Source organism: Oikopleura dioica, chromosome 1 (assembly GCF_907165135.1).
Source record: "Oikopleura dioica chromosome 1, OKI2018_I68_1.0, whole genome shotgun sequence".
Classification (NCBI taxonomy): domain Eukaryota; kingdom Metazoa; phylum Chordata; class Appendicularia; order Copelata; family Oikopleuridae; genus Oikopleura; species Oikopleura dioica.
Window position 1 is genome coordinate 1,496,902 of NC_137291.1, and position 21,466 is coordinate 1,518,367.

The 21,466-nt window shown below is 39.4% G+C and overlaps 5 protein-coding genes and 2 long non-coding RNA genes across 7 annotated transcripts; 3 read left to right on the forward strand and 4 right to left on the reverse strand.

The window, feature by feature from the left end:
* The first annotated feature begins 3,192 nt into the window (after positions 1–3,192).
* On the forward strand, positions 3,193–4,435 carry LOC145711067 (uncharacterized). The gene is made up of 3 exons (XM_081788793.1): positions 3,193–3,704; positions 3,750–4,249; positions 4,288–4,435. The coding sequence occupies exons 2-3, from the start codon at positions 3,939–3,941 to the stop codon at positions 4,394–4,396; spliced, it is 420 nt and encodes a 139-aa protein (XP_081644919.1). The 5' UTR covers positions 3,193–3,704; positions 3,750–3,938; the 3' UTR covers positions 4,397–4,435.
* Positions 4,436–7,215: 2,780 nt separating this feature from the next.
* Positions 7,216–8,158, forward strand: LOC145711221 (uncharacterized). The gene is made up of 3 exons (XR_014135135.1): positions 7,216–7,638; positions 7,681–7,893; positions 7,936–8,158. It is a non-coding gene; the product is annotated as an uncharacterized LOC145711221 (long non-coding RNA).
* A 191-nt stretch (positions 8,159–8,349) lies between these two features.
* On the forward strand, positions 8,350–8,992 carry LOC145710876 (uncharacterized). Its single transcript, XM_081788583.1, has 3 exons — positions 8,350–8,519; positions 8,564–8,764; positions 8,805–8,992. Exons 1-3 carry the CDS (start codon positions 8,381–8,383, stop codon positions 8,972–8,974), a joined length of 510 nt encoding a protein of 169 aa, XP_081644709.1. The 5' UTR covers positions 8,350–8,380; the 3' UTR covers positions 8,975–8,992.
* Positions 8,788–9,558, reverse strand: LOC145710877 (uncharacterized). Its single transcript, XR_014135095.1, has 4 exons — positions 9,515–9,558; positions 9,331–9,474; positions 9,243–9,290; positions 8,788–9,171 (listed from the first exon to the last, which is right to left on the reverse strand). It is a non-coding gene; the product is annotated as an uncharacterized LOC145710877 (long non-coding RNA).
* Positions 9,559–9,711: 153 nt separating this feature from the next.
* On the reverse strand, positions 9,712–11,307 carry LOC145700588 (uncharacterized). Its single transcript, XM_081777886.1, has 6 exons — positions 10,896–11,307; positions 10,492–10,712; positions 10,343–10,446; positions 10,176–10,300; positions 10,007–10,130; positions 9,712–9,960 (listed from the first exon to the last, which is right to left on the reverse strand). The coding sequence occupies exons 1-6, from the start codon at positions 11,235–11,237 to the stop codon at positions 9,782–9,784; spliced, it is 1,095 nt and encodes a 364-aa protein (XP_081634012.1). The 5' UTR covers positions 11,238–11,307; the 3' UTR covers positions 9,712–9,781.
* A 1,024-nt stretch (positions 11,308–12,331) lies between these two features.
* Positions 12,332–13,784, reverse strand: LOC145706141 (uncharacterized). The gene is made up of 7 exons (XM_081783667.1): positions 13,669–13,784; positions 13,499–13,629; positions 12,813–13,454; positions 12,716–12,771; positions 12,575–12,663; positions 12,454–12,534; positions 12,332–12,389 (listed from the first exon to the last, which is right to left on the reverse strand). The coding sequence occupies exons 1-7, from the start codon at positions 13,782–13,784 to the stop codon at positions 12,332–12,334; spliced, it is 1,173 nt and encodes a 390-aa protein (XP_081639793.1).
* A 1,930-nt stretch (positions 13,785–15,714) lies between these two features.
* On the reverse strand, positions 15,715–20,707 carry LOC145706164 (uncharacterized). The gene is made up of 9 exons (XM_081783689.1): positions 20,675–20,707; positions 20,545–20,608; positions 18,619–18,943; positions 18,301–18,560; positions 16,847–17,097; positions 16,569–16,648; positions 16,208–16,525; positions 15,890–16,170; positions 15,715–15,844 (listed from the first exon to the last, which is right to left on the reverse strand). Exons 1-9 carry the CDS (start codon positions 20,705–20,707, stop codon positions 15,801–15,803), a joined length of 1,656 nt encoding a protein of 551 aa, XP_081639815.1. The 3' UTR covers positions 15,715–15,800.
* Positions 20,708–21,466: the final 759 nt, after the last annotated feature.

Genomic DNA, 21,466 nt, shown 5'->3' on the forward strand with positions numbered 1-21,466 from the left:
CTGCGAATTATAGAAGAATAACTCTCAGAAAAAAACCATAATTAAGCTAAAAACAAAGATAATTTGACTTTTTAAAACAATGGGTGTGGGTGGGGTTGGGGACGAAACTGAGATTGATCCACTTATTGTTCCAAGCCTATATCAAGCCCCTTAAATAAAAAAATCAAGTAACGGGGCTGAGACGGCCCGAAGGGCCGTCATGCCCCTTAAATAAAAAAATCAAGTAACGGGGCTGAGACGGCCCGAAGGGCCGTCAAGCCCCTTAAATAAAAAAATCAAGTAACGGGGCTGAGACGGCCCGAAGGGCCGTCAAGCCCCTTAAATAAAAAATTCAAGTAACGGGGCTGAGACGGCCCGAAGGGCCGTCAAGCCCCTTAAATAAAAATCAAGTAACGGGGCTGAGACGGCCCGAAGGGCCGTCAAGCCCCTTAAATAAAAATCAAGTAACGGGGCTGAGACGGCCCGAAGGGCCGTCAAGCCCCTTAAATAAAAATTCAAGTAACGGGGCTGAGACGGCCCGAAGGGCCGTCAAGCCCCTTAAATAAAAATCAAGTAACGGGGCTGAGACGGCCCGAAGGGCCGTCAAGCCCTTAAATAAAAATCAAGTAACGGGGCTGAGACGGCCCGAAGGGCCGTCAAGCCCCTTAAATAAAAATCAAGTAACGGGGCTGAGACGGCCCGAAGGGCCGTCAAGCCCCTTAAATAAAAATCAAGTAACGGGGCTGAGACGGCCCGAAGGGCCGTCAAGCCCCTTAAATAAAAATCAAGTAACGGGGCTGAGACGGCCCGAAGGGCCGTCAAGCCCTTAAATAAAAATCAAGTAACGGGGCTGAGACGGCCCGAAGGGCCGTCAAGCCCCTTAAATAAAAAAATCAAGTAACGGGGCTGAGACGGCCCGAAGGGCCGTCAAGCCCCTTAAATAAAAAAATCAAGTAACGGGGCTGAGACGGCCCGAAGGGCCGTCAAGCCCCTTAAATAAAAAAATCAAGTAACGGGGCTGAGACGGCCCGAAGGGCCGTCAAGCCCCTTAAATAAAAAAATCAAGTAACGGGGCTGAGACGGCCCGAAGGGCCGTCAAGCCCCTTAAATAAAAAAATCAAGTAACGGGGCTGAGACGGCCCGAAGGGCCGTCAAGCCCCTTAAATAAAAAAATCAAGTAACGGGGCTGAGACGGCCCGAAGGGCCGTCAAGCCCCTTAAATAAAAAAATCAAGTAACGGGGCTGAGACGGCCCGAAGGGCCGTCAAGCCCCTTAAATAAAAAAATCAAGTAACGGGGCTGAGACGGCCCGAAGGGCCGTCAAGCCCCTTAAATAAAAATCAAGTAACGGGGCTGAGACGGCCCGAAGGGCCGTCAAGCCCTTAAATAAAAATCAAGTAACGGGGCTGAGACGGCCCGAAGGGCCGTCAAGCCCCTTAAATAAAAATCAAGTAACGGGGCTGAGACGGCCCGAAGGGCCGTCAAGCCCCTTAAATAAAAAAATCAAGTAACGGGGCTGAGACGGCCCGAAGGGCCGTCAAGCCCCTTAAATAAAAAAATCAAGTAACGGGGCTGAGACGGCCCGAAGGGCCGTCAAGCCCCTTAAATAAAAAAATCAAGTAACGGGGCTGAGACGGCCCGAAGGGCCGTCAAGCCCCTTAAATAAAAAAATCAAGTAACGGGGCTGAGACGGCCCGAAAATTATAAAACGAGGGGTCTGTCGATAGCTTAGAATGCAATGAGAAAGGTAGATTTCTCTGTTTTGAAGAAGTTCTATTGACAATAATATTCGTCTGGATTCATAATTCAAATCGGCTGATTTTCCAGTCAAAGATTGCCAAAGCGGTCTTTATTTAAAAAAACTGGCTCTTTATTCATAAATCAAGGAAGGGGGCTTATTCATTTAAAATGAATCATTTTACGCAAAGTTTTTTTTGATGAAAACCCAACATTATTAACTAGGCTAATTCAATTACAGTCGGAGTCCAGAATAAGGGACACCAAGATAAGGGACTTTTTGGCTCTAAATGCCGAAAATCAGCGGCAGAAAAATCCAATTTAAGGGACTTTCTGAGATTAGTAAGCTTTTTCGGTTAGCTGAGAGTCAATAAATGGTATCAATAACCTTGATTTCAACCAATTTTGCCGCAAACTGAAGTGATTTCCCTTTCAGTATATGGTTTCCTCTTTCAAAAATGTCATAAATTCCACAAAAACAATGACTTCAGCTTATTTTGCCGCAAAAAATATACTTTGAAAAAATTTGGCAGCGACATATTTTTTGCTTTGATGACCCAATTTAAGGGACTTTTTTCGAAAATTTTAGAGCAAAAAAAGTCCCTTATTTTGGACTCCGACTGTAATGGTGAGCCCCGGGCGCCCGCGGGCGCGAAAAAAATTTCCACGGGCGCGGGAGGGCGCGGGGGCCAGATCAAAAATTTTCTACGGGCGCGGGCGGGCGCGGGGGCCAAATCCGAGATTTCTTGCGGGTACGGGGGGCGCGGGCGCCCGTGGCCCCCGCCCGCGGCCCCCGCGGGGTTCGCGGGCGGGTTTTTTCAAACACTGCGCATAGTATTCTTGAGAAATTAAATTTTCCACTGTTCAATGTAAATGATTATATTAAACGACTAAAATAGCTTCATTCTTGTTATTTTAAAAATAAAAAATATAAATAAATAAAGTTTATACATGAAAAATAAAGATTGACATATGAAATTTCCAGTTGTTTGTGAGATTTATCAAAATTATGCCAATTGTTTACAAAAATTATCTTGAGTAAATTTTCATAAATAGTTGGCATAATCTGAATATTCCCCCAGTTAATTTTGCAATTTCCAACTTTACAGATCTCTCTCTATATATGTCTTTTTCATTCTCATTTGTATATCTCGTAGATTTCGAGCATTTCTTCAAAGACGCATTAGATTCTCTTCTCGCCTTTACTAGAGAAAAAAATCTACAAGCGCCTTTTTTGAAAACTCCGGGGAATTTAAAACTGGCATGAAAAATGAAAAGAGGAGGAGTATTTATAGCCCAGGAAGAATTCTCCTGAGAGAAAATGAGAAGTCGGAAAATACTTCGAAATTTTCATGATTTTCAAGTTAATTCGTGAACAAAAGAGACGATACAAGTAGGTATTTGATGGATCTTTTGCCTCTCGAAAATTAGGGAACGAAGATGTTAATTTAATAGAAGGCACCATTGATGGTTGCGATTGAAGCGGCGTGTACTCAGTATATTTTATCGCATAGACCGGAAATGAGTTACCACATTTGCTCTCCTTAAGCTGCCGGCAAGTTGATTTCTTCATCAAACCTGAAAATGAGCTTTTGAGATGGTCAACGACCGATTTGACCGACTTGTTCATGCTGCAGAGCAAAGTGACTTCTTCGATTCTCTCACGGCAGAGCAGAAAGCCCAGATCCACGACCTCCAAGATGAGTAGAATTTTATTTTCTAAGAGCTTCAAAAATTGAGATCAAAAATTTAAATTAACTTTTAAGAAATCTTGAAAAGGAGATAGAGTCGGCCCAAGAGAAGCTCTTCTCGCATCCGATTTACGAAAGCATCAATAGTGTTAAAGCCGTGCAGAACTTTATGAGACTGCATGTTTTCTCCGTTTGGGATTTCATGAGCCTCTTGAAGCGACTACAGCGGGATTTGACCTGCACCCAAACGCCATGGACACCACCAAAGAATCGCCCAGTGGCTTACATCATCAACCAGGTAAAAAACTTTAATAGAGATCCTGGGTGGTCAATCAAATTCTAGATTGTGCTCGGCGAGGAATCTGATGACTTCGGTACCGGTGAAGTATCTAATGCAATGTCCCACTTTGAGCTTTACATGAAAGCAATGGTCGAAGTTGGAACAGAAAATGTTTTTAACTAACTTAAATCTAAGAACAAGGCAGTTAAAATCACTTTGAAAGACCCGATCGAGATCACCAAGCTCGTTTCAATGATTGAGGAAGGAATGCATTACGAAGATGCTCTGAAATCACATGAGCGCATTTTTGGCGAAATAATCCCAGCTGCAGTTTATGATTATGTCCGCGATACGCTTAGGACCGTCGAAAAAGGAAGCACCCACGAAGTCATGGCATCCTTCCTGTTCGGCCGAGAAGAACCGATTCCAAAGATGTTCCAGTCAATCATCGACAACAAGATCTTCTCCGACGATAAAACACTCGAGTGCTTCCGACTCTACCTGCAAAGACATATTGATGTTGACGGAGACGACCATGGCCCCCTCGCTTTTGCTGCTCTCAGGTAAAATCGAAAAGCATTCACAAGCTTATTATTTCAAGTGAAATCTGCGGCACTGATGAGAAAAAGTGGGAAGAAGCAACCGCTGCTGCGAAAAATGCAATCAAGATGAGACTCAACTTTTGGACGGGAATTCTTGAAACTTGTTGATAAAATTTTTCCTTATTTGACAAATCTTGTTGAAATACACTTGCAGTAAATTATTAAATGCTTTTTATTTGCCGTTATTTTAAGCAAAGAAAAAAAATTGGGAGTCACTTAATAGCGCCGCCTTCTGCCGCCCGGTCCTGCTTCAAATTGCTCTTCTCGAAGATTCTCGGCGTTTCAATGAAGATTTTTTTTTCTTATTAAGGACCCCCCCGTCAACAATTTTCGAAAAATCTATTTTCGGAATTTCAAAATTTTGACCCCGGAAATGGATTGTACGGGTCAAAAAACGATTTTGGGGCTTCATTTTTTGGGGGTCTATCTCGACTCTAACACCCTCAAAATTGCGTTTGAAAATCGGACTTTTTGACGAAAAAAGACGAAAAGGTCCCAATTTTGCTTTAATTTCGGATTCTTATTGGTCAAAAATTGCTCCGAACAAGTTTTCTTGATAAATTGAACTTCCAGGAACGCTAAGAAGCCAAAATATGGCTTTTTTGAAATTTTCGGTTTTTTGAGGAAAATTGTTGACGGGGGGGTCCTTAAGACGTTTATTTTCGTATATTTGAAAAGTCTGACCACTAGAAAAATGAAAACTAATAATTTAGGGTGTTCTCCATATTTTTGCATAAAATCATCAATAAATTTAGCACGCGACGGGCCAGAGGCCCTTACGCGCGCATTTTCTGGTAGAAAACTCATCAAGTTGGCGGGGCCCAACTCTCGCTCTTGTTCCGATCACTTAGTTTGGCCAGGATTTGGTCAGACGAGACCCGGTTTGTACCGAACTGGGCGGCGCAGGGCGCTATTCAGTACCCCCCAAAAAATTATTTTTGACGCAATATCCCGATAAAATTCTTTTTGGTATCATTTTTTTAATCGACATTCTGAACTTTGTTGTTAAAATCTTCATTGAAGTCGTTGTTGTTGTCGTTTGAGTATTTTCGTGAAAATTATATTTTACTTCGAATTATTACGAACGATCTTAACGGTAGAGGTATTACACAATTCGCTAAAAAGCCGAAGATCAATCGTAAAATTTAACGTTCATGTCCAAGTGTTAAAGAAACAACGTTTATTGTGACAAAAAGCCGCTAGCAGAATTTTCCAGCTTTTTGTAGAATGAAATTCTTATTTTTTCTTCTTTTTTATAAGAGACTTTACGCCGAAATTTTGCCCAAATCCCAAGAACAGATCATATTGCAAAATCTTATCCATCAAGATTATAACAAGCTTATAAGCCCAATTTTTCCGAGGTCTTGCTTAAATTTCGTTTAAATAATTACAATATTGGTAGGTACGGGGTGTTGACGAAGGATGGAAGTAAGGATCTTGATCGGATCCGAAGAGTATGTGAAAAAACGAGAACAATGTTACGACGGTATGGTTACTTTTTCACTTTTGATGAAGGTCTGATGGCGAACATTGCATTCAATTGCCGTGCTGAAATTGGAGATCTTGATTTTATTGACGCTTGCATTGACTGGGTTGGAGCGATTTGGTATAAGGACTGGTTGAGAAAAGATTTTTTACAGATTCAACTGAGAGGTCAAGGTTCTTTATGAGAACTTTATTCTTAAAAATCAATAAGTAATCAATAAATCTCATTATGATTGTCAACAATTTAAAGAATAGAGACGCCGCGTATTCTGGGCATTGCGATAAACAAGGCTCACCCCTTCAGGAAAAAGCTACTTTTCTTTTTATTTACAGTGATAACCCATTTTAAGGCCCACCATTTTAAGGCCACTTTTTTGAAAAATTCCCAAAAATTGTCATCCTCGAAAAATCCATTATAAGGCCACTTTTGATCATCTTTTAAAATTCTAAAATTAGAGTTTAGCGACCATACCCTAACCCTGAACTTTCGCCGCTGAAATTGAGCGCAAAGAAGGGGTTTTTTAATTGTCATCAGGACTAAATTGAGTCTGGAATGATCTGAGCCATATTTGGTCCTCGATTGATTCGAGAATCTAGCGTGACAACTGAACGTTCTTGTAAAATATGGAGCCGGTCTTAACAGAATCTCAATTGAAATTTTTGTTCTTCTGTGGAGAGGCAGTTGGAACTTCCTCAACTTGAGAGAGCAAAATTCAGTCAATGATTTGTCTTTGACCGAAGAGGTTCTCACTAATCTGAGTTTAATTTGTACTCTTTCCAGAACACCAAAAGCCAATTGGCATTTGTTTCAAATTAAGTTGAAACTTTTGATAAAGTGATCAAAGCTGATCTCCCGATGAAAAATCTTTATATGTTTTTCTTAGTTCCTAATAATATTAGGCTAATTTCTATTTCTGCACGAAATTAGCAGGCAAGAGACGACAATTTTCGGCAAATGTCTGTTTTCTGCGCAAAAAAAAAAGAAAAAATAATCATTGTCATCCGGCTCAACATGAAAAATGTCCATTTTAAGGCCACTTTTTAAATTTGCTGTCATCCAAAAATCGGCCTTAAAATGGGTTTTCACTGTAACAAAGTCGCATTATTTTTCTTGAAAATAACGAAAAAACAAAAAATCAAAATATAAACGCAAAACAAAATTGAAAGCTAAAATAAAAGTAGCTTATTTGAAGAAAATTATTTTCGAAAAGCAAAATTTATCCACCCCTCTTTTAGACGATACCGATATTTTCAATGTCGAGCATATTGTTGATATTCAGACAATTTATTCAGCAGAACCGAATCTGATGTCGATTCTTGGCGATCTTTATCCATTTGACTATGGTGAATTTAATGCCACAAAGAATTGCTCAAAAATTTTTGCATTTTCAGAATATTTAAAATGTATTCTGTACTTATTGGTGAGCAAAAATGATAGATTTTGGGTTTTACTGGCTTTATTAAACCAAACATGTACCCATTATTAAGTGAATTTAATCTTGTCCAGTTTCAATCGATTTTTATGGACTTATATCTTTCAGCTTCTGTTCAAGTCGCAACGCCTCCTTTGCAGATTAATGTGATGCTTGAATTGGTGAGTTTAAATGACCTCATTTTATCTGAAAGCGCGATGGATGTGACGATTGTTCTTCATGCAAACTGGATGGGCAAACATTTGACAGCAAATAAGAGAATAAAATTTGATAAGACTCACGTCTGCAATGGGATTTCAAGAAACAAAATTTTTCCACCCAGATATCTATTGATCCTTCTCTTATCTGGACACCGCCAATTGAAATCGTCAACTTGGACTTATGGAGAAATAATGGCCAGAAAACAGATTTCAGTTGTACAGTTGATCATATGTAACGTTATATTTCAGATTTTTTAAAAATATTCTTCAATAGCGGACGAGTCACGCAAGCGTATAAATGCGGGTTGTAACTGCTTGCGAGATGTCTTCAAAATTTTACCCATTTGATGTTCAAAACTGCTCCGTTGACTTGGCAACCCCTTCACAAACTCAAGATAGAATTGTCCTCGATGTAAGAGAATGGAAGACCGAAAATGGTCATCGTTACGATCAATCATATAAATTTCCGTTTTCAATCGGTTTTAATGTAAGTTTAATCACAGACTATTGACTACGGACGAAATTCTAGGAGACGAAAGTCAAAATTCTAGAAAATACATTCTACGATGGGAACCCAGAATGGGAGCTTCTTAACTACAAAGTTGATGCAGTGTCTCTTCGCCGAAATCGATATGAGAATTATACAAGTGTAAAAGTGACCTTTGTATTTGCTCGTAGAACCTCCTTCTACGAACTGACACTTTTTTTGCCAATAGTTTGCATAAACTTGCTTGTTTGTGTTGGACTCTGGATTCCAGCCTGGGTTCCAGATAAGAATCCTAATTATTAACTTTGACTTAACCTGTTGCCGAGCAGTAGGCTAAATAATGCCTTCTTTGCCAAAAGGAGAGCCTCGGGGCGTCTCAAAGCAGCGACACTGCTAGGCGCTCGGCAACGGGTTAAAAATATTACAAAATGCTTTCTGAACTCATTATGTAGTTTCCAGCGGAGAGAGCATAGGATTTCAAGTAACAATGTTGCTTACAATGATTGTCTATCTCGATGTCTTATCAAGCTCAGTTCCAATTTTCGAGGAACTTGGTAAAGCTCCAAGGCTGTTATTTCTGTTCCTGCTCACTGTGATTGGCAGTGTTTTCGCTCACATAATGATAAGTCATTCTCGATCAGCTTTTTCATAATTTTAACTGTCAATTTAGCTGTGAGTTTATGGTGCCAGGAGAAAAAAGAAGACAGAATTTTTGAATTTTCGAAAACTCAAGCTAAATTCGCTCTATGCTGCGCCCGTTTTAACGAAAAATTTATCCAGGGCGAGTACAATATTCCTCATGTAATCTTACAGAAATGCAATGAGGATGAAAAAAATGACAATGAGGATGACAATCTTCATCGCATTCGAGGTTTTTCAGAACTTGAACTTTTCGATTCTTAATTTTGTAGAAAATCAAAATGCGGATGAATACCATGATGCTTGGATTTTCTATGCAAAAATGCTTTCTCACTTTTGGGCCTTGATTTTGACTGTAACGATTATAACTGTGACATTTGGTATCATCATTGATCTTCATGTTCAAAGTTCAAATGCGTTGGATGAAATTTATCTCAGCTAAACTTAATAAATCTATAACTCGACGTAGTAAAAGCGTTTTAATTAAAAGTTTTTCGCGTTATCTTAGAGCAACGCGCTGAAAAATTAAATTTCAGAGGAAGTCGTCTGTTTCCGTTCTATTTGGGATAAAAGTTTAACAGTTGATTTCTTCATCGGATTTTCGCGCATTTTGATCTTCTTTCACCAAATCATCGTAAGCTTTTTATGGACTTTTTATGGAGAAGTTTTTGCTTTCTTTTTCAGTGTCTTTGGCTCTTGAATGTCCGATCCTGGAGGAGCATCTGGAATAACAACGGATACCGCGGTTTCTCGAGAAACTATGAAAATTATGTTCATACTTCAATGCACATTTTTTACCATTTGTCTGATGATTTTGAACAGGCGCTACTGCATTTACCGCTTGACTCATCTGAATCGCTCTCTTCGCTTTATTGCGATAGTACTGCCGGATCGCATAGATAATGCCGATGAAGACAATAACGAAAATCGTCCCAATCAACCCTAGAAATGATTCAAGCGACGAGATTTCTCGTCAACTTACATGGAGCTAAATCTTCAAAATCGTCCAAATCTCCCATTTTCTCTCCGAAAAATGGGAGAGGTCGGCAAATATCGCATCTCAATGCGTTTTTTATATCCTTTTGTAAGATCTTGATTTCTAAAGAAATAAAAAGCGAAGAGTTCATAACCTCACATGCAAGAAAAGAGCAAGAATTAGTCAGAAAAGACTCATTTTATTTCATTTTTGAGATAATAAAGAGGGAAAATGTACAAAAAGTGTCGAAAAAGGGGGCAAAAGTCCATTTGATTACTCAAAATCCATGGAGCAGGGGAAACGCTCGTCGACGATTTCTCCATCTTCGCAGCATCGCTGTCCCTTTCGGAAAAAGTGAACATGCGGGGCGCGGCCGCAGCAGCCGATTATCGGGCCATAAGCTGATAGACCGCGGGGTTTGTAGAGAGTCATGTCTGGTCGACCACCGGCTTCTTAATTTCCGAGGTCAAAAACGACAGCAAGGAAGGAAACACTCACCTTGAGAAATCGCTTCGAGCTTCAATTTCGAAGGCTGTGAAGCTTGATCAGCGGGTTCTACCAGCGCTTGCGGGTTGATTTGCTCGACGACGGTGTATGTCAATGTCTGCTGCTCCTCGGGATCCTGAAAGAAAGCTCTAAAAAGGTGAAAAAGGGGTGAAAAGTGTACGTCGCGAATGAATTGGTTGACGTTGTATGAGCAGACTTCTTGAGGATTGAACTTTGGATTTCCCCAGTGATGATGATTTTGGATGCTCCACTCGGACTCGTATTTTTGTAGCTTCAGTGCGAGATCTTAGGCAATTATAATTTTTGTTGATGGAAGGGAAAAGAAACCTTTGTCGCATTCGCACCGAGATCGCTCGCAAGTTCCTTGAGGATCTTTGCAGAAAATCGTGATTTCTCCGGTTTCGACGTTTTGGCTCCCTCCGATGTTGTATCTTGAAAGGATTTGAAGAGGAATTCTTAGATTTTAACTTTTTTACCTGACAGGATTGGTCTCATCACATCGTTGTCCAATCAGCTGTTGATTGAAAATGCAGTTGTAGCAAGTCGTAAACTCGCGGCAGGATTTGTCAATGTTGTCAACAGGAACTCCGTACCCGGACCATTGCTCACCAGCTGCTCGAGGGAAGCACCAGCATCCGTAGAAGCAGAATTTACCCATGAATTTGTTCTTTTGGAGGTACAGCGTCAAGTATTTGAGCTAAAAAATGACAATGAGAAACGTCGGGAAAATCAGAAATGTCAGTAATGTCAGAAAGAAACTGTTTTTGAGGCTATTTTTAGATCAATATTTCCGTCAAATTTGTCGATATTCTTGATATTTCTGATAATGTCGACAGTGCTGACAATGGTGACAAAAAATAATGTCTAAAAATTTACATACCTGTAAGTATTTCATCACATGATATTGATCCATCGGACTCAGCCCCGACATTCGCCCTCCAACTCGCTGGATTTCGTTGTTCTCGATCAAGATGTTTTGTTCAGCTAGCTCGTCAAAAACGATCGCTTTGTCGGGAAAGTCACTTCGGTAGATGTTGATTGCATCGTCGATGTAGTCCTCAAAGTTGAGCCCGTCGAGATCCATGTGTTCCTTGAGCATAGCCGCGGATTCTCGAGCAATGTCTTTGAGAAAAATGCTCTTTTTCAAAGGATCAACTCCAAGATTCAAGTTGTCATCTCCTAAAACAGCGCCAAAGCTGCTGAAAGCGGCGAAAATTCTCATTTTTTTCTCAAAAAATCGAAAATTCGAAAAACTCGAAAAAAAAAATCGAAAAATAATTCGAAGAAAAATTCGAAAAAAAAGTGACAGGAAAAATGGACCTAATCGGGATCCTTTTATAGGCGCTTGGCTCAGAACAAAATTGCGGTTTCTCGGCAAACGGTCTAAAGAGTTTTTTATGGTTGGTACGCGATTGTGGTCAGCTGCCGACGCTTCCAACGTGTTGAGAAGTACGGTAATTCTTTGAATGCGATTTCTTGGCCAGGGAACTTCCTTTGTGGAGAGTTTCAGAGTCTCTAAACTTTATTTTCTAAACGACCTTTTCCTGAATGCAAATTCGTAAATTACCTTTTTTGGTCCCGAATTGATTATTGAGAATTTTAATCAGCAAGAAAAAGAGCTTATCAAAAAGCCGTTTATTGATTTTGCCGACAATTAGAAACTCACACTTTCATTTTCTTCTTTTCAGCGCTGGGAGAAAAATGGGCGAGGAAAAATACTGCGATTTTAATTTTTGGGGAAGAAATGCAATTCGTAAGTGAAGAAATTTGACTCGAAAAAGCATATTTTTCAGCTTGTAAAAATATACCGATTCTGATTCTAGCGCTCAGCATCGTTTTTATAGGAATGGCTTCTTTTTGACTTAAGGGTGTCAACAACGATTTTCAGGAAAGTTTTGATAACCAAATTCGACACCAAATTTTTCAACGGGAATTTTTTCTCAACTGAAAAGCCAAAATGAGCTTCGATTTCTTCCCTGTCTTTTATTATTTTCTACCTTTATGCGCATTCATTCAAAAACCACCTCTTCTCAAAATGGCTTCTCAAAAATTTCCCCTGTCTGAAGGAAGAAAATTGTCATAAAGAAGATATAAAACGAACAAAAACGTAGGACAAGTCATTCTTCTCAATTTCTCCTTTCGATTCTAGCGTAAAAACGCGATCTGCGATGATTTCAAGGACACCATCAGCTCGGCGAAAGAATTCATCGAGACCGCCGAAGAGTCCAACTTTGAGCCAACGATTTATCCGAACTGAGAATCTTTTGCATCCTGATTTTTGTAATAAATGATGAATTTTATTATAAGAAAGAGTGTTCAGAGAAAAACAGGATCAGATATCGAGCCTCGGTTGCTCAAACTGGCTTCTAATGCCCTAGTTGAAAGTTCAAAATGAATTCTTTGAAAGACAATTTTTCTTGAAAAAATTATTTTTGAACTTTTCCTGAACCGTTCCGCGTTTAGATCGTCTGACATCCTCGAGGTGCTTCGAGCGCTCCCGTGCCTCGGGTCGTTGTTTACTGAAAATGATGCTTGAGAAATTGAAATTCGGATGATTACCTTTTACGTTGTTTGGAGAGCGATTTGATGATTTCCTGAACTTTGCCAGCTAGAACGAAATCACTCTTTGCTTCATCTTCTTGCTCTCCCTAAAAATATTTATCAAAAAGAAGTCTCAAGAAATAAATTTTGAGATATTACTTGATCTTGCTCGTCCCGTTTTGTTCTTCTGATTGTCTTCTTACGCTTCAATTTCGCTAGAAATACTGCTTCAAAAGATCTTACTTAAAGAACTAACGCTTTGTTTCTTCTTCCTTATTCTTGTCGACAGGAGGCTCACTTGTTTCAGATGCAGGGTCCTCTTCATCATTTTTAGTCTCAGTTTCAGTTTGATCGGGCTGTTTTTCTTGAGCTTCTTCTGGCGAAGATTTTTGGAGCTTTTTTGATTTAGACTTGGATTTTCTTTTTGCGCTGCTTGGTCTTGATTTTTTAGTTCGCGATTTTGATTTTCGAGATTTGCTTTTTTTCTTAGAAATATTTTCATTCCCATCCAATACAGTTCTTTCTTCCGCGATGGTTTCTTTTTCAGCGTCTGGCTCAATCGGACTTGCTTCAATATCTTGGTCTTCAGAAGATTTTTCGACAGTTTCGACAATTTCTTCCACAATTTTTTCTACTTCAGAAGTCAAAGTAACTTCTTCAGGCTTCTGCTCGGTTTCTTGCTCTGGTTTTTCTTCAACATCATCATTTTGAGGCTCTTCTTCTTTGATAACAGGAGTTGTGGATCTCTCTGAAGGTTTTAATTCTTCATCTGGTTTGGCGGTTTCTTCTTTGATTTCTGGAGCAGTTTGGGTGTCTTCAGATGAAGTTTTCTTTGTCGATTTCTTTTTTCGGCGGCTCTTTGACTTTTTCTTTTCAGGTTTTCGTTCATCAAGTGCGTCTTATTGAGAAATGAAGGGATAAAACTGATTTCAGGAAACTAACCATTTGACTGAACGTCATTTTGAGCCGGCTGTTCATCATATTTTTGCCATTTTTCAGAGCAAAGGGAATCGGGAGCATCCACTTGAGTTTTTGGAATATCCGTCTCGGAAGCTGGTTTATCATCAATCAATCTTGAAATGTGCTTTATTCTGACTCTCTTATGTTCTTACTCTTTGGTTGATTTTCTCACACGCCTTTTACTCTTTCGTTCATCGGCTTTGATGGAAGATCTTTTAACCCTTCCACGGGAGGCTCCCCTCGATTTGCTTTTTACTCTCTCCGTCATATTTGATTATCGTAATGAAGAGCTTGTCTTTGGAGTGGAGCGTTTCCGGTTAGGATAACGAATCAGATTCAGAGCATATTTTCTATGTATATGGTCTTCATGTAAGCAGTCTATTTCTAATCAGAAGAGCATTCCAGATACTCCGATTAAATTTCATGGTTGTTTACTTTAAATTCTGGTTAGGGTTAGATGGCTTAAGTATTTATAATAGAGACTAACAAGCAATAAGCAGATCGTTTCCTAGACTAGGAAGCTGGAGATCTCCGTCATCCATTCATCAAAACCAGTAGATCGTGTCCATCTTTCACTTTTCACGACAAGCGAAATATAAAGAATTGACAATCTCTTTTTTGCTTAAAAGAAATCAAAATGATCATGAATTTCATATTCGTAATATAAATTATTTTTATGACTTGCTCTGAATATTTGACTCAAGAGAAAAATTATTCCATCAATGATGACATCTTCAATTTCTTCATTAAATGATGATTCAAATATTTCGTTCAGTACACTTGGAAATTATCGGGATCTTGATACTCCAAGCCCTGTTGGATTGACAGAGCAACCAAAAATACACCGAAGAACGAGATGTTATTCAGGAAAATTAAGACTCTTTCTTTTAATTTTTGGTGCAAGAAACTGATTTTAAATACTCAGTCCTCAAAATATTCTTAAAATTATCATTCGATTCGAAATCATCAAGAAGTCTTCTTATTGGTACCTTTGGCTTGGTTATTTACATTGTATTAGATCTTGCAGCAATAAAAGATGAACTTGAAGTGTTAACGACAGCAAGTTCTATTATATCTACTGAGTCGACAGCTCCTGCTTTGGCAACCGATTATTTCTCAGCCCTTTTGCAAACTGAATCAGCAATTGGAGGTCGTTTTGATTTTTGGGTAACGCGCCCTTCAGACGCTCAACAGACGCTCCTAACGACAACAGCTTCAAATGAACCGACAATTTTACCCAAAACTACGACTGCGCCAAATATTCCAGCAACCAAAAATGCCACTTCACATTTAAGTGTCCTCAGTGTGACCGCAGTTATGGATAAAAGACTCTCTTATACAAATATGATAATGAAATGACAAAGAATATCCATCAAAAGTGACATTATTTCTTGGATGATTTCAAAAAACTTTTTGTGGGGCCGGAAATCGTAAAAAAACTGCAAGTGCAGTTTTCTTCAGCTCGTCAAGACGAGTCGTATGATGGGTCTAACTCCTGATAACTCTAAGGATTTATCGGTTTACCGGCTGGTTACCGGAAAATACGTTGTCACCGGCCGTTTTTGTTCTAGAAGTGATAGACTAATGTTTGACACCGGAAATTGTTCCTTATAGTCAGTTCTCCTGCAGCCTAAAAGATGAAGGTTGTATCAATTCTCTGAAGAGAGTTGTCACTAAAATACTATTTTTGGCGAAAATGGGACTAGAAATTAGGAACGTGCAGCAACAACAAAATTTTAGTAAAAATTACTGTTTTAGTGATAACTCTCTTCAGAGAATTGATACAACCTTCATCTTTTAGGCTGCAGGAGAACTGACTATAAGGAACAATTTCCGGTGTCAAACATTAGTCTATCACTTCTAGAACAAAAACGGCCGGTGACAACGTATTTTCCGGTAACCAGCCGGTAAACCGATAAATCCTTAGAGTTATCAGGAGTTAGACCCATCATTCGACTCGTCTTGACGAGCTGAAGAAAACTGCACTTGCAGTTTTTTTACGATTTCCGGCCCCACAAAAAGTTTTTTGAAATCATCTTGGTGCTTCAGCAATTCTTTGCCTCTATTTATGTTTAGACAAAAAGAAACATCAAAGAGGCAGCTAATTCATCTCAACAATGACGATGAAGTAGAAAAGCGAATCGAAATTTGACGATTTGAAGTTAAACTGCCCACTCAATATAAAATAAATACATGATTGGTGTTTGTTTATTAGGTACAGATTTGATAATTTACAAGTATACTATAACTATACATTTTTCGTTGAGATATTGCATTTTCTTTATCAGAAAAGTTTACGAATAGCGCCTGCACAATTTCCTGATTGGTCTTAATAAAATAATAAATGACGATTTTGTCAAAGGAGGGTATTACCTTTTCCAAATGAGGAATAAACATTTACAGGAACCAAAATATTTCCCTCCTCAAACGGGCAGCAGGCAGATTTCAACGGATCGTACAAATACTGGCCGTTGACTTCTCCAGGGCAGCAAGCATGGATCAAAGTCGAGTAGGGTTTGGCCTGTGAAATGACTTTTCCGTTGACTACCTCGCAGGGCCCGCAGCATGCATTGTAGGGAATCGGGGGCGGATTGCCATTGCATTCTTTTGACTTGCAGCCGAGACATTCGGTCAGACAGACATCAGAAGTATCGCTAGAAATATGAGAAGGGAGAGGGTTTGTTTTCTTACCTGATCTGTCCTTTAACATCTCCAAAGATATCAAACAACTGCCTCCTCACATCATCAGCCGTCATTCTTCCATACGAGCTGAGTCCGATTTCGAAGTTAAGTTGAATGTCTTGTCCAGTTCGGCCGATGTTCGCGCCGATATTCGTCGTGATATTCCCCATCGGACGGCCGATTCTGGCGATTGAGCCAATAATGGATCCCGAGGTCGAATCGTCGAGCTCGCGTCCAGTTTGACCTAGAACTTTTAAAGGAGGGAGACTTACCATTGGAAGTGGGTCGGGCCAGAGAAACTGGTCGTGGAACATGTTGACAGAGAAACTAAATGAAGCTGAGGAAAATGAGGAAAGAAGAAGAGGAGTACCGTTGCATAGCATTTGGATCCTTGCAGCTAGGAGCTTCAGATCCCCATCGAGAATCGTAGTAATCTGGATCGTACAGACACTTTTAAAAGGTTATTTTTTCGGGGAATCGACTCAAATCGATCAAAAAATTGGTCAAAAAAAACGAAATTTTGATCAAATTTTAGATCAACTAGATCGAAGCATTCGGCCGTTTGGCCAATCCGATTTCAAGAAAAATTTCTCGAAATTTTCGACTCGAAAAATTTAATTTTTCTTTCTTAAAATTTTTAACCAATTCCTGAACAGTTTTTCTGTCACTTCCATCCGCCATCTCATGTTTCGGCAAACATCCATATTCTGCGAAAAAGTTCCAGCTATCAAAATCTTCTTTCAAACTAACATATCCATTCCAAACTGCTCTTCCCCCTTCCTGCGGCTCAGGACATTCGGTTTCGAATTGTTTAGAGCAGTGCAATTTGCCATTACCGTCAGCTGGAATCACCCAGACGCCGGGAGAGTCGATATTCGAGCCGCTTAGGAGCTCCTCAGCTAAAAATTAGAGAGTTAGAAGATGGTTCAAAGGAAGTTTATAGTTTATTTTTGGGCGAAATAAACTAATCGTCGGAAGGAAAACTTGATCAAACAAGGGCGGAAACCACGTTAATCTTACAACATTTTTAAAACGTAACATCAAAACACCGCTCTAAAAGGGAAATGAACCCGTGTTGCCTTATCAGTCGCGCAGCGGGGTATGATAATGTACTAAGGTTATAAAGGCATTTGCGGTGGAAATATTCTAGATGCGTCAAATTGATACAAAATGTTTTAAATAACGAGAAAATTCTTCAAAACGTTATTTTTTACTGTTTTATTACTGACTTTTAATTGAAAAAAAAAACTGTAAAAACTGGAGTTGACCGATCAAATCAACAAAAAAATTGTGATAAAAATTCGATATTTTGCGAAATTTTTTTTTTCCGAAATCTGATTGGTCTACCAATCGAACTGAGAAATCTGATTCGTCAAATTATTGGCAAAACTTTGACAAAAATTGCCATAGTTTTTCGCTGATAAGGTTCAATTTTAAAATCTCAGATCAATAAAATAGCCAGTTAAAATCGTTGGAAATAAGGGTATCCTTTTGCTAGCTTGTAAAAACCTCCCCCCGAACAATGCTCGCACCTGTTATTTTTAGCCCATGTTCCCTTACGCAAGAAAAATTGTCAAGAAAAAAGGAAAATTATTTATTGATGCGAAAAATAATCCTAGTTCATTCCACGCTTTTGGGTTGAGGCAAAACACGTTTTGGGTCGTTTGCGTATTTTCCCCAAAGCTGGGCACGCTCCGACGCAAAACAAATCGAGCTCGTTTAGAACACGTCAGATAACATCGGCTCTCTTCCATGAGCTCCGTTTTGCGACACGCACTGTTTCCGGAATCGGCTCTATTTGGATCTCCAAAGAGGAGGATTAAAGGAAGCAGATTGGTTTATCGATGTTTTTAGATGAGCAATATTATCGAAGACTTCTTCCTCTTAGAGAACCAAATCCGGGTGGGCAACCTGTCTAGAAAGCCTGAGTCAGGGTCTGAAAGATCTTTAATGGAAAGCCGCCACGCGGCTTTTTAAAGAACGAAGCCGCGAAGCGGCTTCGCCAAAATTTTTGACATGCCAAAATTTTTGACATGTTGCCGAGCCCAGAACAAAAAAATAAAGCTTCCCTTATTTTCAATCCTCTTGAAAAAGAAGCTTACCATCAGCATTAACCAAAGACGAATAGCACTGTTCGCTCTCTTTTCTTCCAGCATAGATGCCGACGCTGACGTCTTCAGGAACCCAATCAAGTTGATGGTATTTTATCCAAATCGCATCGCGCCCGTCTTTTCCAGTTACGTAAGCAACTTGGTGACAGTTTTCTTCGTCCGAGTTGAATGGATTCAAAACTCGGCAGAAACCGACGATGATGATAGAAGATGACTCGAAGGTTGAGTAGTCGGGGGATGATCGAATGTTACTAAATAAATTATTTAAAATAATATTATATAATATAAATTATATTATATAATGCTCACCTTAGGATTTCCTTCTGTTTCGTCCCCACACTCCACTGAACCTTCCCGAACGAAGCCTGCTCCTTCGTCCAAAACGGCGCTAGAATCAAGTTTCTCTCAACATGATCAGCATGATCTCCATCCGGCGTATCAATCGAAACCGTCCCGTCAAGTCCGATCCAAAGACTGTCAGTTTCGAGGCCGAAAAATTTTCCATCTGGGACTGGAATTTTCACGGCCAAGCGTTCTAGAGCTTCATCAGCTCGCTCGAACTTTCGCCTGTCTGTTAGACCATCTTCTGTTTTCAGAAGTCGACTTCCAGTTTCTGCGCTTGCCAAAGACGCGACTTTTTGAGGGATGAAAAAATCAACTTACCATAGTGACACCCTTATTTTTTATCTCTGTTTTTTCATCACCGCTCCTGATAAAAAGCTCCCTAACCTCATCGGTTAATGAAACCAAAAAAAAAATCTTTAGAATTTCAAAAAATCTATTCTTTATCAGAATAAATCTTCAGATCAAAAAATCGCGATATTTCATAACGCGAGCTCACTAGCGCCGGATCGATACGCGCGCCCTGCGCGTTTTCAAATACGCGTCTCATAAATATGATTTTTAGAAAAATATTATTAGAAGCTGTTGGAGGTGCAAATATGCGTCTTTCATTTTTTGGAACATGGGTGCCGCGCCTAGGATGAGGGAAATTATGTATTTTAAAATTAAGACTATGGAAATTTATCTCTTTTTTCTTCAATTTATTTTAGGCAAAGGAGAATTGCTTTTGCTGTGTTTTTGACAGGTATAATTCTCTGATCAAATTCGCGGAAGTAAACTCCCTCTTGCAAGTAGCTTGGCTGACCACTAGAAATTTTTGATTCATTCGAAATTAAGGCTGTTTTTTACCTGCACCAAGGAAAGCCACTTTTTGACGAGTTGAATTGATGTTGTTTGAACCCAATGTTGATGAAGGTATAGAACAATTTTTCACTAAGGAAAATAATCAGAGTCCCTTTCAACGAAGTTCTTTACATTTTATCAGATGCTTTTCTCACGGTCCAGGTTTTGTCGAACCAATCGTTTTCTAACACTCGATATTTTTGAAAAATGATGCGTTTATCTTCATTTTCGGACAGTCGTAATCTTTCGAATTGCCATGGAAAACAATGACACGTCCTAAGTCATCGAATAGCTCGTCTTCGCAGAAAAATCTGACAGGGACATCTATCTCCTCTGCTGAAAAGAGCGTGAATTTAATAGTTCGAGCTGAATTCGACTCACAAAGAAGCGCGCAAAAAAGAAGACCACTTTTCTCAGTTGTTTTTAAAATATAAATTTGATTGTCTTCTTCTTCTTTTCGCTTTTGAATGTACTCTGGATAATTTGTGTTATCATCATCGATCCAAAAAGCCGCTCCACCAAAATAACCAGGGTCAAAATGTCCGAAATCGATGCTTTTCCAGTTCAAGATTCTGAAAGGCTTCGTCGGAAGAGTCATTCCTCGATCTTCACAGGACTTTTTCGCATCTTCGAAATGAAATCTCCCCGCTATGAGCTGACCGTCAAATACTGAAAATATCTGGTGATGAATAAATTTTATTTTTGCTTAAGGACCCCCGTCAGCTTTTTTCGAAAAATCAAATTTCGGAATTTTAAAATTTTGACCCCGGAAATGAATTCTTCGGGTCAAAAAACGATTTTGAGGCTACATTTTTTGGGGGTCTATCTCGACTCTAAGACCCTCAAAATCGCATTTGAAAATTGGACTTTTCGCCGAAAATTGACGAATTTGCCCTAATTTTGGCAAAAATATTGATTTTTCTTGGTCCTCTTATCAAGTTTTTGAAGCAAGTTTAACTTGAGAACGCATTACGACCGAAAATACGGTGTTTTTCAAAATTTCCATTTTTTACGAAAAAAGCTGACGGGGGGGGGGTCCTTAATCATTACTTTCTCCTTGAATGTCTGCTGAAATGTTGAAAATTCTTTCTCCCGGTTCCGTTTCATTGCTTTTCTAAACGACATTAGCAAAAATTCAATTTTCGTAAAATAAAACTTACGATTTTTTCATTGGCTTCACCATAAGAAATTCAAAATCATCAAAATCCTCCATTCTTGGTATATCATTGTCGTCCGAAAGATACAGCAGAGCTCCGATAAAAATACTTAAAAAAAAGAAAAAAAAATAAATGATCGTTTGCTTACGCAAGAAGCAGAAAAACTGTGGAAAAAATTTCGAAAAAATGTCTTTTTCTGATCATTTTGAATCCTCAAATGGTATTTTTATGATATTGTTCTTTATTTTGCTTGTTTCACGTAAATCAATCCATGCGAAACCTAAACATATGTTTTCTTCAAGCTCCTGTGCTTATGATATTGAGCCTATTGAGCTTATAATCAGAGTTTCAAAACACGCGTGTGCGTGCGCGCACGCGTGCGCGTGCTTGCGTGTTCTCGCACGCCCACGCACTCGCACGCGCATTTTGAAAATTGTTGTGCACGCGCACGCACGCGCACGCGACGATTGAGATTGCGCACGCGTGCATGATCGTGCGCGTGCGAAAAATCTGATAAATTTAGGCTTTTTATAATTATTTAGGCCGAAATAATTTCTAGAGTATGTACAAGAATAGAAATCTTCCGTATTTTCTGCCATAAAAAGCAATTTTGACTTGGTTTTAGGAATAATATTTCTAGAATTTGCATCTTTCGTGAGTAAAAAAATGAAAAAGGCCTAAAAATCGAAAAAATCAACAAATTTTATCCCGATCTGCGCACGCGCAGGATCATGCACGCGTGCACACGTGTTCGAAAATTGCCTCTGCACGCGCACGCACGCGCACGCGAAATTTCGGAAGCCCCCTGGGTTATG